We start from the raw sequence: 15,747 nt of genomic DNA, 5'->3' as shown, positions 1-15,747 counted from the left end.
ATCTCTTATATGATACAATTCTGGGGGTACAAACCCAAAAGTCCCATCTAGCTATAATAATTTGGACCTCTTTCCTTTAATAAGGAAATGATTAATGTAGAAAGGACCTAGAGAATTGAAGTTAAGAATTCCCAACAGGGCAGAAGATGGCTATTGCCTTCCTCAGCTAAAAGGAAGGACACACAAAGATGGAACTCAATGAGTTGTTCAGGGAATTCCTTCTTGGTGCTTTTAGGAATCACTTTGGGGTCCACAGATCTTTCTGCCAGCACTCCCCACTGGCCTCACATCATTTTAGCTGGCTACCACTGATGTCCTTTCTTTGAGCTACCTTTCCCACTTCAGAATGCATGGCTCACTGAGGCGCCTGGTGATAGATATGAGATCCCACCCATCTCCTTGGCTCTCTTCAGCTCTTAACACAATGCCAGGTAAACAACAACACATGTTTCCCACAGGATTGCTAAGTGACAGAAGAGGGTGGAGACTTTGGATAGACATGCTTCATTTCCACAATGGTTTCTCGCTACCGCACGGTTTCCTTTCTCTGAATGGCAGTTTTCTTGGCGCACACAGACCTAGGCTTCAGAGTCCAAAGGCTCCACTGGCTTATCCCATTTACATGATTTCTTCCCTTTATCATTATGGAGGAATTACTTAACTTATTTGCACCCCAGTTTCACATGCGGGGTGTAACTAGACTGTTTTCACATAGAAGCATCCAACAGATTTGGCCCAATGTTCTCCCTTTCTTCTGTGGGATGCTTGAAGATAATGATCAAGGATGCATCAACCATGACACAAAATTCAAAGCGTCCATTAGCCAGTGGGAAGTTGTTTCTGCTTAGTCCAATTCCTTTCCCTCTCCCCTCAATGAATGGAGGGAGGACTGGAAATTTCATATCAATTGAAATATGTGCTGTAAAATTATTTTTAACTAAACCATGACAATCCGATATATCCAATTTAGTTATGAATTTATTTTTAATATAGTTACTTTTGCCATTTTTTGAAATAAATCTATATTTATTTTCTCTCCTTGATGTAAATGTACATTTTTTTTAAAGATTTATTTATTATGTATACAGCATATATGACTGCAGGCCAGAAGAGGGCACCAGATCTCATTACAGGTGGTTGTGAGCCACCATGTGGTTGCTGGGAATTGAACTCAGGACCTCTGGAAGAGCAGTCAGTGCTCTTAACCTCTGAGTCATCTCTCCAGCCCCGTAAATGTACATTTTTAGACAGAACCAGAATGGCTTTCAGTTTGCGATCTTCCTGCCTCAGCCTCCCAAGCACCTGGTTCCCCCTGGGTCTTGAGTATCAATTACTCATCTTCTCTCTCAACTGGTTCTGTGTGCCTCTTGGCCTTGCTTTCTTTTCAGTTCTCTCCACACTGGTCATGGTACCCTCAGGGTTTTCCTTACATCAGCAGGTCAGAATATTTGATTTCCCTGGGATTTTTCCTGTTGTCCACAATGTTCTTTGATGCTCCCTGTAAACCCATAACCGAGGACAGATCTCTAGGAATTCACAGAAGAGACTCACAAAGGGAATGATGGGTATAATATGAAACCGCTACAAAGGTCACTTTTCATCAGTTGAAAACTTGGTTTTGGCTGTACAGAGCTGAGCCCAACTAATGAGGAAAGGAATGCAGTAGACTGCGGGCGGTGGCCATTGCATCAGAATGACTCCTATCTTTGAAAACATATTTTAGTTCCTCCATCTAGAAATGGTGATGTATGAAATTCAATGTTCTTTTTGAGAAAGTAATTATTTTACTTATTTGTCTTATGTGTATGGTGGTTTTGTTTCCATGCATGTCTGCATACCATCTGAATGCCTGGAATCTGCGGAGAGCAAAAGAGGGCATCAGATCTCCTGGGACTGGAGTTACAGATGGTTTGATGCCATGTGGATACCAGAACTTGGGCCCTCTGTTAGAGCAGACTATGCTATTTGCTGCTGAGCCGTCTCTTCAGCCCCTGACTTAGGAATTTTAAATAGAGTTCTCAGAATCCCTCCCCCTCCATTTTTGACTGTTGTTTTGTTCGATACAGGGTCTTACTGTGTAGTCCAGTGTGGCCTTGAACGTGCTGCCGCCTGTTATTTCAGCCTTCACGGTGTTAGAGTTACAGGTGTAAGCCACCACACCTGTCAAGTCGTCAGGACGCTCAGGCACACACTGGGGGAAACTAAAGGCTACTTGGCCTTGACGCTTCCACATTCTTGAAGACTACTCCGGCAATGAGTTTTCTGCTTGATGAAGCCCCCTCATACTCTTCCAGACCTGAATAAGTTTGTGAAATAGACTGCTGCCCTATGCTTATCTCCCCAAGCTGTTGTCCAAGGCAGAGTGTAGGGCATGGCCAAGATCAACCCATCTAGAGGCTGGTTAGCATCTAAACAAGGCATCCTTGAAGTTGTAACTGAAAAGGTGAGTGAGCACTCACCGCAAGCTCCCATGATTGAAGGCTTATGAACATAAGTGGGGCAAGAAGGCGAAGGGCTCCCTCCCAGGGAGGATGAGGAAGGACTCGGAAATACATACAGCGTCAGAACTACCTCTACCGAACTGTCTGTCTAACCCTTCCTGAGTTAGATAACTGTACGTATTCTACACAGAAAACAGTCAGTGAAAGTCTAAGCGTTCCATCTAAGTCCAGGCCAGACCCACAGACCCATTGCCTCCTGAAAATATGACTCCTAAGTTGGATAATGCACAGTGCAAGATAAGCAAGAATACTCTGTGGCCAACCGGACTCAGTAAGAATGCACCTTGTGCAAGTGTCCCAAGCCTTTACTGGGCCTGCCAGGTCTTCGGAAGGATCCCAGCAGGGAATGAGTCAGTGTAGAATGCCTGGTGCAGGCTCCATGTGGCTCCAGTCAACAAAGGAAAGAGACGCAGGAGTGCTGTCTCTCTCGGAACAGGGAGGGCAAGCTTAGTCGGATTCAGAGCTCTCCCCTCTTGGACCAAAGCAGGCCACCTGGCTTGATCCATGTTAGTCAAGGTGACATGTGGATGCAGGTTTCCAGCCAGTGGAGCTCATGACTGTGAGTTAGAATTTTTAGTCACATTAAGGAGGAAATGGCACCAACCGTCCTACATACAACCCATTGCGGTGTTGTTAGAGTTTCTTGACAAGCAATACTACTTCTTGGAGGGAGGAAATGGGAGGGGACGTGACAGTTATAGTCTCAAGAAAGGAAAACTTCTTTTTTTTTTTTTTAAGTTATGTGCCTTCTTGGTATGGTCTTTAAAAAGAGCTACTGTCGGCACTGTGTGAGAACGTTGAGGTAGAATGCTTTTATTACCTGTGTGGAATGTCTCTCACACACAATGCTCTTTGAAATGCAGGAGAACTAGAGCTAACTTAAACAGCGAGATATATTTTCTTAAACACCCAAGATGTGACAAATGTCGGTGTACAAGCTCTCACTTACCTGTCTGTCCTCCTAGCTGCACCCAGAGCGATGCCGCTGTTTATCAAGTCTCTGCAAGAAGCTGCGTGGGGATGATCTGCTGTTCGGCATCCATTGAGGTCCAGCGTCTGCAGGATGCACAAGTGTCTCCTGACCCAGGAGGAGGCAGGGATGCGGCTGGCAAACGTAAAACAGAGATACGTGAAGAAGATAGTGTAAATCACTCGGACGAGAAATGGAGCCCTTGTAAGGAAGAACAAAGTATGGCCCCGGGGGCTTGCATGCCAGCTGGTTCCTCCCCCCACAAATTCAACCACTCATGTTCACCCCAGATAGCGGCCAATTATGACTCTGGTGCTTCCAATTCTGAGAAGCTTCTAGATGTTAAAGAGACAAGACGGGAGCCTCACAATTCAAATAACACGCAAGAAAATTCCTTGCATTCAAATAACACTACCGAAAAACAAGATGTATACCAGCACAGGACAGGGCACGCCACTGTCCCAGAGTTAATTGGTGATGGCCTACGTAGCGAAGGGTCTAATGAGGAGAGCGTCACCCCGAGTCATCAAAACCCCAAAGCACAGAAATACATCAGTTTCAGTCTTCCGCTGCCGGAGGCTACCCCATGTCCTTACCCAAGTGACAGCAGCTCCATCATCATGCAGCCCGGCCCACAGGTTTCCAGCGAGGACTCTGACAGTGACTATGAACTTTGCCCAGAGATAACCCTAACCTACACGGAGGAGTTTTCAGATGATGACCTGGAGTATTTGGAATGTTCCGATGTTATGACGGATTACTCTAATGCCGTCTGGCAAAGGAGCCTGCTGGGGACTGACCGAGTTTTTTTATTAGAAAGCGATGACGAAGAGGTGGAATTCAATGAGTGTGGTCTGGGTGGGTGTGAGCATTTCCTTGGTGAAATGGGTTGTGGGCCTCGGGTGTCGGGTGACATGGGGCCTATGAAGGCCACCACTGGCTTGTGTAGTTATCACTCACAACCCTGGGAAGTGGGGGTCAGGAGCAGCGGAACCTCCAGGCATAGTCCCTTACCCCTGCATGCTGCAATGACTCTCACTCTGGGACCTCACCAGGATGGAACAGCTAAAATGACTGAACCGGGGAGGGCTCCACTCCCTACTGCTTCCGAGGCTGTTGAAAATGATTGTTCAGGAATTCGGGGAGAAACCAGAGACAAGCCTGAAGCAGCAGAGGAATTCTCCGGTGACAGTCTGCAAACCATGGATAAGGCAGAGGCAGAGGTGAAGCCCTTGTCTGGGGGGTTAGACAAGTCAGAGGTGAAGCAGGGTTTGAAAAGCCTGGCTGGGGAAAGATCGGAGGAAAAGCACCCAGGCAGCAGGAAGACTGACCCGAGACCCACCAGGGCGAGGCGGCCCGGAGTGAAGGCTAATGCCAAGAAGCAGCTGCTGAAAGACAGTGCCCCCAAAGGCACGCTTGATCCGCTCCCCAAGGAACCTACTAGGCACCCCTTAACCGGGAGCTATGGACAAGAGACCACACACACCGAGGCAGGAGCTCCTGGCTGGAATTCCCACTTCCATGCAGAACTGTGTATTCTGCTCCCTGCAGAGCAAGGCTCCAAAACCCCTGGACCACCAGCGGACCCACTTCCGAAAGAAAGGGACACATGCTTTGAGGGAGAAGCGGAATTGTTTAATACGTTATCTGAAGCAAGCCAAATTTCAGACCAGACTGATCATCTTCAGGTAAGACCTGTTTTGTTTTGTTTTGTTTTCACACTGCAAGAGGAAAGGTAGTGTGTGGGTGTGGGAGTATGTGTGTGTGTGTGTGTGTGTGTGTGTGTGTGTGTTCGTCACTTCACACTCATAATTCTTGTACTATAATGTTAATCAAAATAAATATCCCAGTGCCGTCGGGCTACTTGTGAATGACAGCTGCTGTTTCGGCAGCTAGGAAGGAAATCTGGCTTTGAAAAAAGGCCCAGATAAACCCTGAGCCATCCTAATTATAGCAGAAGAGTGATAGGGTAAGAGCACTAATGGGATTCTGGACAGCTGGAAAAAGAAACCTGAGATTTTGCCTACTGCATGTGTTTTACTAGGGCAGTGTTCGCTATTCTGAAAGTTTCTCAAGTCAGTGTTCATGGGGTAGCCTTTAGAGGGAGGGGGAGCCCATTCATTCGGGTCATTTTTTCAGGGACACTTTGAAAATGGTAGACTTTAGTCAGATACATAACGCAAGGGGCAGGCTTTTGGTGGGACTGGAAAACTTACAGGATCCACTTGCCACACTGGAGGAAGCAGGCAAAGCTGATCTTGTTGCGCGATGCAGGGCTTTTGATTGGGTGTTTGCCTTACTTTGCTTTTCCTTAGACCACAAAGTATAAAAGAGGCCAAGAAAAGGCCAAAAAGAAAATGCATTATCCTTTAATAATGGTTTGGGTACGATTTTCAGTTCTGATTTGAAAGAGACGGGATTATAGGAATACTTAATGCTTATGGAGTATTATGTTTCATATACTTGTGTTTTTAATTATGTAGTTTTATAACAGGTTTTGGACTGATGGTATACTATGGTCAAGATTTGGTTTTTGGAAGCAAATGTCTTTAGAAATGTCTGTATGTCTGTATGTGTGTTTGTATCCATGCATCCATCCATCTATCTATTTATCCATCCATCCATCTATCATAATTATTACTATTATTACCAATTTATTATGCTTCTTATTATTCCCAAACTTGTAGAGACACTGATGCTTCTTGCTACCTGGGAATCTATATCAGGAATCTGGTATTATTTTTCATAGAAGACTAAACACTCCAAAGAAATAGTCCCTAATGCGAAATAACTGAATTCAATGCGAGGAAATACATAAACCCGCACTCTGGATTTCTAAAGCTCCTGTCATAAAATAGCCAAAGTACAAATGTCAGACCTGAGCTCTAGATGAGCCAGTCGCTCTGTTCTGCTGGTGAAATTGGTCAGGTGAGGCCACCTTTTCTCCTTCCCACAGACAAACCAGCTTGGTCCATTGTGTTCCTTAAACATCCCACTGATGGGCTCACACACCATGGCTACAGGTCTCTGCACATGACCGGTGAATGGAGGAGGTTTGGCTAACTGTTAGTTTGAAGTGTCGGTGTTAACCTTTTCCTGTCACTAAACACAGAACATGCCCCTTTCTAGTCATCAATGCCCTATCTTTCCCAGCTAAGCCCCTTTCTACAGTTGTTTATGCCGTGAGAACGTGTCCCCTCAAAGATGACTTTTCCTCTTAGAGGATGGGGGCAGGACGAGGTGGCTCACGTGGGATAAGTGGAAGGGAAGGGGGCAGTTGACAATGTCGGTTTTAGACATCCCGATGAGAAGCAGGTTCTAGACCTGTTACCTATGGGGAGGAAGGAAGGAACCCTGCTTTCCTCAGTTTGTGCTTTAACCTGAATTGGAGATGAGAGCACCTGCAGCCAGCAAGTTCCCTGGTTTACTGAAAATGCAGCTAAATTAAATGTGCAGACTCGGGGACCAAGCCTACCGTGGGCCACCTGTCAGAGTTCTCTGAGAATCCCTAGCCACCCCACCTTGACTGCTGTTTTGCTGTGTGATTAGATGACTAATGAAGCCCCTAAACTTTCCTGTTCAGAAAACTGACGGAAGAATTTGCATTTTCTGCAGGGAGTGGGCCTGTGCCTCCCCTTGCAGGGGTCAGTAGCAGAGCTGATTTTCACTCAAGGCACAGCTAGAAACCCAAATGGAAGTCGGACATTAAAGAGCAGTCCTAGGCAGCCTTAAGCAAAAGTGGGATGTTTGTGCCAGTGACATTTCTTCTCTTTAGATTAAAGCCAGATGATTTTTCCCTCTGGGTTTGGCATATGTAAAAATGCAGATTCTTCTAGCCATGTGAAAAGTTCCTATTTAGTTACAGGAGATGTCTTTATTTCTTACATACTATAAAATATGGCCGACAGATGACAAGTGGCTAATTTTTATTGCAGAATTGACACAGAAATATGGGAGTCACTGGAAATTATATGAAACCCTGTATAATATGGTGCAGGGGAAATGGCTTTTTTCCATAGCTAAGTCCAAAGACATTTTCAATATTTATTCTGACTCTTGAGGTTTGGGCACCTAAGGATTTTTGAATGATTTAAAATCCTGCCTTAGGATTCATATTAATAGGTTTCCCCACCCTTGAGTCTAGTCTGATCCACTTACCTCGAGCTGTCTTTTGTAGGAAGTGACTGGCAGCTTATCTTTCAGCATTTTATCTTCGTCTGTGCATCAGGTTTAGCATTCTGAGGAACATTCCATGCCTCTAATTGCCTGTGTTATTCTGCAAGGGCCTCTTGCAGAATATGTCCTGTCTGACACATGAGTCTCCAGGTGTCTTTACTCTCTGTCGGCCCCCGTGTCTTTCACAATGCAAAGCCATCTTGTTAGGCATTGTCTTGAAATAGTTACTGACCCAGGCTAGGATTGGAAAGCCCCCAGTTTCTCTACGTTTATGGAAGGCTCCAAAGCTCCTTCCAGTTTGGGAGTGGAAAAATGGAGAAGGGTACCCCAGGCTAACTTGAATCCTCGTCAAGGAGCACACCGCCAACTCTTCATCTTGGTTTTGAGCTCATGCTCTTGATCCAAGGCCTGAAAGTCTGCCCATCTTAAGTTTCTTTTCTCAGACACACTGGAGTAAGCTTACCCACACTGTGAATGCAGAAGTGTGTGTCGGCCTCACTTCACCCCGGAGAGACTTGCATTTCTTTTTGAAATCCTGAGACTACAAATGTACAGTATGGGTGTGTGTAGTCTTGGGTCCCGGGGGGTGAAGATCCTGCTGACGAGGAATTAGCACTAATCATAGAAAGTGAGCCAACTACCATGGTGGAGCTGAATTTGTTTGGTGTATGTTGTATCAAGTGTTAGGCCCCCCACTCATCAAGTGAATAAGTAACCGCACAGTAGGAGGTTTACTACCTGGTTAGGTAGGATTCCAGTGATTATTGACTGCTTCATGGTTTTTATTTTCTTGAGCACATCCTTTCATTATCTCCACATGTGAGAAGCTGCTGTCTGTCAACCGTCCATAGATAGGACGCCCTTCCATGGGCTCTTCTTGCCCTGGGAATGGGTTGGTTTATTCTAAAGCCTAGCTGCATAAACTGTGGGTCGTGACCCCATAATGAATGTGGGGGTCAGGAAAAGTTTAGCAACGGCAAAAGGTCTCTGAACATGCAGCAACCAAAAATTAATTCAAAATCATGTCCGTTAGTTACATCATATACATTAATGTAATTGCACATGTAATGTAGGCATAATTACATCATATACATGAATACACCCGGATTCAGGGGTGCTGCTGACTGTAGTGGTCCATGTTGCATTGTGGGATGTCGCTGCAGCACTGGTTCCAGACACACACGGGCAGTTGGTGCTGGGCATGCCATCACACCACACGGCACCAACCAATGCCGCCAAAGCACCTCAGCTCAGGTGGAGGTTATTGTATCTCAAGAATTGCAGCACTCTTACTGTACAAAAAAAATTTCTGCTCATATAGAAATCAGAATAAATATGGAAACCAAGACTTTTCATATTCCCCTACTCAAGATTTTTCAACATCAACATATCAAATTAGTTTATCTTTGGATTGTATTGTGCTATAATGTTTGGTCTTACTGACTTGAGTTTCATTTTTTAAAAATATCTACGGGGGACTGTGGAGATGGCCCAGTCAGTAATGTGGTTGTTGAATAAGCATGAGGACCGGGGTTTGATCCCCAGCATCTGTAAAGGCTGGGGGTGCCTATAATTCCGGCACTGGGGAGATAGAGACGGAAAGGTCCTTGGGGTTTGCTAGCCATCTAGTACAACTGAAGTCACAAGCTCTAGTTCCATGAGAGACTTTCTAAAAATAAAATAAAATAAAATATAGGGCTGGAAAGGTGGTCTGTAGTTAAGAGCATTTGCTGCTCTTGCAGAGGACCAGAGTTCAAGGTTACTCACAGCTCCAGTGGGTCCTATGCCTTTGGCCTCGGCAGGAATCTGCACATACCCCCCTCATACACATACGCAGAATTTTAAAAAAGTTAAAATAAATCTTAGATATATTAAGGTAAAGAGTGACTGGAGAAGATACTTGATGTTAGCCTTTGGCCTCCACACATGGGCATGCATACTCTCCATCACATGAACACACGTGCACACACAAATCCTCAAATAAATTTTAGCTTAGGGTTAGGACAGAATATACAACGTTTTCCCCCTCAGGAAGAGCTCTAAAATAATTTTGCCACGTTGTACTACATATTTATGCAAAGCAGTAGTCTCAACATTGACTGGTATAAAATCAAAATATCTATTAACTCTGAAAATCATTGAAGATACTTTTTAGCAGTATCAATTAGTCAACCAAGATTTCATTTTCCTTAGGGGAAATTAGTCAGGCGTGGCTATCTCGTTAGTATGTAAACTTACTTTTATCTTTAATAAGTGGTAAGATGTTTCTCTTTATGGTATGTTATCAGTGAATGCCTGGTTTGTGTTCTTATTTTACGTGTCTCTGTGTATACCCTGGGGTCATAGACAATCTCTTGGGCTGAGAGAAGTTGGAGTGAAAAAGGTTTGAGAAGCCCAGTTCTGGAGCTTCCACACCTTGCACCTGGGCTCCCCTGTGCACACTAGTGGTTGGTGTGCAACTTTGGCCTTTGGCGTCTTTGTGGACACATTCCTTGGAGAAGTGGGTCTCTAATTCCTGGTAGAAGGGGCTTCATCCCTGGAGGGGGCACAGCGACAGGTGTCCCTTAAGGCGGGAAGAGGCCAATTGTGGCCCATGGGTGCTCTCATGTCAGGTGGAGGAGTTGTAATTCCTGGAGGTGGGGTTTCTCGGCTAACATGTGGGGTGGGGTTTTCTGTCCTGGTGGGGGTCCTGGGTTGATGCTCCAGCAGTGTTAGCGGTGACAGCAACCACAGCAGCTGCTCCAGTGCCTTTTCCCTGTGGAGTCAAGACTTAATGGGATGGCCCTCCAATTCCCCAGGTGGGGCCTGCTAATCCAACAGGAGCCTAGGTGATAGGTACGCCATCTGGTACTCCTCTGCCAGCCACCTTCCCAACCTCAGCAACTGCTACAGTAGCACCCAAGCAATACCAGTATGGGCCCTCCACAGTCATGGATACCAGGTTCTCCCCATGAAGCAACACTCGACCCAAACTCAGTTTCCCTCCCGCCCTGGCAGGAGGGAACCCAGCAGTTACAGAGGAACAAATTCATATGCTCCTCTGCCGGTGAAGATGTAGCCATCTTGTGGGATACATCTCACCCTATAGTCAACATGCTGCAGCGTTATGCTTCTCTTACCCACAATCACAAATGCTGATCTTTAATACTTAGGGGAGTGCTGTACAGAAAGGTGCAACGTGGATTCTCTTAGGAATAATGCAAGCCTGGCAGAACCTTCACAAACAATGGATGGGTCCTGTTTGCCTAGAAATCTACAATCTTGATGTTCCAATACTGCCTTAACCACCTCTGTGTCTTGACGAGAGCCATTGGCTCAGTTCCACCAGGAAATCAACCACGGAAACTTGCTGCCACTGAGAACGTCACGGGACCAGGTGGTACCCCACCCCTGGTGGCTCAGTGAGGCTGTCCTCTCTAAGTTGCTTGCTTTCTCCATCTCAAACTTTGATTTCTCCTTTCAGAGAGAGCCACAGCACCCCTGTTATCGTTCTTTGTCCAGTAGCTCCCCACCGCTTACCTGCATTTCTACCATCCGTGGTTTCAGTAAGAGAGCGTTCATAAGTCTTAAATTTTAAGCCATTCTGAGCCGTGTAATAAAATCTTGTAGCGTCTAGTTTTGCCCCATGTAGCGTATGAACCATCCCTCTGTCCAGAGAATCCCTACTGTGTAAATCTTCACCCTGTTAATCACTTAGTAGCTGTCTTGGCTGTCTGCCTGCTGTGGTACCACAGTGCTTGTTCAGGTACCTTATTCAATAATGGCCCCTGGAGTATCAGAAGAACATTGTTGCACTTCCGAAAAGCCAAACAGAGGCCACTCAGTGCTTCCTTGAAGTAGGAAGGAGGAAGCTTCCAACTCAATAAGGAAAGGAAAGGAAACGGCATGCTGAGGTTGCTAAGGCTGGCATAACAACAGATGCTCTGTGAACCTGTGAAGGAGGAACGAGGCATTTTCACTCATTATGCTGTTGTGACCGAGACTTCAAAATCACAGCCTTGGTACACGGTATAACAGAAAAGGTCCCAAAGCATAGGGTTTGGTGCCGCCTACAGTTGCAGACATCCACCAGAGGTCTCAGAATGTGTCTCCCATGAGCAAAGGGGGTACTACTGAGCAGAGTGTGGGCTTGAGCCCCGGATTTGTTCCCTGTCCTACTACGTTCTAACACTGAGAAAAATAATATGAAACTCTCTCCACTTCTGTTTTCTCACGTGTGAAACAAATAGTGATAATATTGCTTCCGAAGTGTCACAAAGGGTCTGGAGAGCTGGCTTAGCAGTTGACAGAGAGCACTTACTGTTCTTCTAGAGGAACAAGGTTCCATTCCCAGGACTCACATCAGGTGGTCCACGACCTTCTGTAACCACAGCTTGGGGAATCCAACACCCTTTTCTGGCCTCTTCAGGCTCCAGGTACACATGTATACTCAAACACATACATAGGATAATAAAAATAAAGAAATCTGTTTTTTAGAAAGTATTTGTGTATCTCTATAAGTTTGAGACCAGCCTGGTCTTCATAGCAAGTTCCAGGCCAGCCAAGGTTACAAGTTTGACACCCTGTCTCAAACAAACAAGCAAACAACAACAAAACAAACAACAAGTGTCTGAAGAATTCAAGATTACATGGAAAGTGCCCAAAATTAATAAGTAATGATATTATCACTTTTATTTTATTAAATATCTCCCCTTTTGCTTTTGTTCTAAGATTTTGGCAATGCTAAGGATCGAATCTCATGGTTTGCATGCATTAAGCAAGTACTCTACCACTGAACTACATCCCAGTCACAATTCATGCTTTACAGAAGACTTCTTGAGGGCTAGATACAGATGTTATTTACTGAAGGTTTTTTGTTGTTGATGTTGATGATGACTGTATATTCATATAAGAAACCACTCAGAATAGCTCCATCAAAAAGATTTCTTGTGTCTCCTTGGACTGTACCCACAGCCCTCCTGCCCTCTCCTTTTCTATTCTTGGGTAACTGCTGATCTGTCTTCCAATCCTAAAGTCCTGTGGAAATTGATTTAGAAAGTATGTAATGTCCCTTTCCCCCCTTAGCATAATTCCCAGGGATTCATTGGAAGTTCATGCCTTTTCTTGCTAGGTAGTCTCATAAGAGGTTTGTATGTTCTGGAGTTTGCTTAATGACTTGCTGGCTAAAGAATATTTGGGTCGATTTCTACTGTTCTGTTGTCACGAATGAAACATTTGTTAGGTTCTTACCTCTATGAGACCAGCGCTGGGTGCTCTGGTTTCATTCCTGATGCTGTATAAAATACCTTGGCAAAAAGTGATTTTAGGGAGAAAGGGTTTATTCATTCACGATTCCAGGTCACAGGGAGGTCAAACCTAGAGCAGTTAGTCACATCCTATCCACAGGCAAGGGCAAATGAACACGTGCAGCTCGCTTGCCGGCTTGTACTCTTCTCCATTTCTCCACTCTTATACAATTCAGCACCCCTTGCTTAAGGAATGGTGCTGCCCACAGTGGACTGGGAGGATGGGAAGTTCCAAGCCAGCTTGGGCTGGCTACATAGGAAAGTCAAGAATGGCCTGAATATATCAGAACCCTATCTCAGAAAGTCCCAACAAAACCTCCCAACGAGAACCAAAACAAAATGGTGATAGATTAGTGATTCTCACCCTGTGGGTCATGACCCTTCATGTGTGTGTGTGGGGGGGGTGTCAAATGACCCTTTCACAGGGGTTGCCAAGACCATTAGAAAACACAGATATTTACATTACAATTCATAACAGTAGCATCATTACAGTTATGAAGTAGCACCAAAAGTAATTTTATTGTTGGAGGTCACCACAACACGAGGAACTGTATTAAAGGGTCGCAGCATTAGGAAGGTTGAGAACCATTGTGATAGAGGCATAGAAACAAGGACCTTGAAGTCTACTTGAAGTGCAGTTCCTACTAAGGAATGGATTTCTGCCTCCCCAGTTGTATTAATGTGGCAGTTTGTCTTCTGGGCTAAGCAGATTTGAACTCCTGGAAGTATGAGTGACACTTGGTATTCATCTGAGTTCAGCGCATGTGCCTGGAAGGCAGTACAAGAAGGGGCATATTGAAGTTTGAAATCTGTGTTGACTGACCTGTAACAGACAGGGCGCATCGTGAGTCTCTAGCAAATAATTCCAAGGGGCGGTAGGGCAGGAGAAATGAAAGCAGCCCCCCCAAACCTTCATGCTGTACAGGCTTCACATTTCAAATGACAGATAACAACAGTGAAAGGTGGCCCCAGAGCTCCCTGGTGACAATGACGGGAAGGGCAGAGGCTACCCTGGCTCGTCTTTCTCAGCGCGTGGCAGTTGAGCCTCTTGTCAACACCACTCCTGGACAGAGGCAGAGAGGAACACAAACATTTGTTTTGTTTTTAATCACAAAGCCAGCTCTATCACGTCTTCCAAACACCATCCTGGATGGGCAAGATCCCGTTCAGGCTTCCCTGCAGTTACTGTTCTCAGTATAAACAACCAAGCAAAACCAGTGCTTGCAGCCTCGTGTCTTTCTGCCTGGTCTGTGGGTCATCTGGTTAGAAGGTCAAGCTTTCCAAGCCCCATGGCTATCCTGCTGAATCGGATTTGCTTTCAAACCCCATTCTCTCGGAGGTTCCAGAAGCCCTGATGGGCAGAACACAACATCTTCCCTAGATTAGAAGGGATTTAAGGAGGCTAGGATGAAGCGCAGTGGTACAATGCTTGCCTAGCATGCTGGAGGTGCTGGCTTCCATCCCCAGCATGACAATAAAAGTGAATGAATGAATGAATGAATGAATGAGTAAATATGTGAAGGCATTTTCCTCACTATCCATGGAATCTCCAGGGAGTTGCCTCCTGTGTGCTACCACCAGATATTCCAGTCATCAGGCCTGCCTTGAGGCTTGGACATTGAGGGTTTTTACAGCTCTCAGCTTTAACCTTTAACCTCCAAGGTGCAGGCGCCGAGGCGTCCTTCAAAACTGTGTGTGATACCTTTTGAATACAGAGGTCCGAGTTGTACCCCAGAGATTCTGATGTTAGTGCACTAGTCCTGCGGGAGGGCTTGGGCATGGGTGCCCCTTTGGAAGCTCTGCTAACTTAAGGTACAACCTGGCAAGAGAGCCTTGAAGCACACATGGAGTGAGACGTAAGGGTCATCCAGGGGGCGCCAAGGTCAACCCTGCTGAGCAGAGGTATGGAGACCCGAAGGATAGATGTGCTCACCTCAAGACTTCCCAAAATTTTAGCCATGAAACAAAACATTAGATTATTTAGTACTACTTTTCTAATGGTGGTAATGGGATTGTTCACCTAAGTATGTCTAGCCTGTGGTCCATGAGACAGGTGCATCGTGGGATAGCTGTAAACGGGGCCCCCAAACAAGCATGTAAACTTACTTAAAATGTTATGAGATTTTTGCGTGTGTGTGATTTTTTTTTAAGTTCAATTGTGCAGTTCTTGAATATGAACATTGTCGATAACAACGTTGTATCTCCATGTTAAAAGGTTAGACAAGTCCGGGGCTAAAATGTTTATACCTCGAATTCAGCCAAACTTCACGCTTTCTACACGAGGGCAGGGAAGTAAATTCCTTGTGGGTCATTTGGGAAACAGATCATTTTAAAATCTGAGATGACTGGTTGGCTAGCTGCGGCAGCATAGTGATATTACGCCATGGAATGAAAGAAAATGCTGGCCACCTTTTAGTTAGAGCAAGCAGAAGGCAGGGAGACGGCGAAATCAGGAACGGATCTCTGAGCCTGCTTCGGGACTGCGCATGCGCTCTTAGAGTCTAGGCCAGCTGCCTACAATCCAGAGCCTGGAACAAATTTCTTGACAGGGACCAGCTAGCTATCATAGTCAAAGTCGGCGAAAGGCTTCTCTACCTTTTTGTTTGAGATTCTGTAATTTATTCCAGCTACTCCCTCTGCCTAGCACGATATTGCACGGGAACCAGCGGACACCATATTTCTGTAGCCCTATCTCAGAGCACCAGTGCACTTTTTTTGGTATTCCCCAGCACCAAGTCATTACGGAAACATTCCAAAACTCAGGCAAAGAGACCTCTCCGGGGGGCCTAAGGAGAGTAAACTTCAAGTTTGCTCT

The 15,747-nt window shown here is 45.5% G+C and overlaps 1 protein-coding gene across 1 annotated transcript in view; it reads left to right on the top strand.

Annotated features, from left to right (window-relative positions):
* Positions 1–15,747, top strand: part of Alpk2 (alpha kinase 2) — a 123,353-nt gene that overhangs the window by 33,443 nt on the left and 74,163 nt on the right. The window contains exon 4 of the mRNA XM_052742327.1: positions 3,467–5,159. Coding sequence (XP_052598287.1) covers positions 3,467–5,159 — 1,693 coding nt within the window. The remainder of the gene's footprint in view (positions 1–3,466; positions 5,160–15,747) is intronic.

Source organism: Peromyscus californicus, unplaced genomic scaffold (genome assembly GCF_007827085.1).
Source record: "Peromyscus californicus insignis strain IS unplaced genomic scaffold, ASM782708v3 Scaffold_17__1_contigs__length_78620276, whole genome shotgun sequence".
Lineage (NCBI taxonomy): Eukaryota > Metazoa > Chordata > Mammalia > Rodentia > Cricetidae > Peromyscus > Peromyscus californicus.
This window is presented reverse-complemented; position numbering and strand designations above follow the sequence as displayed.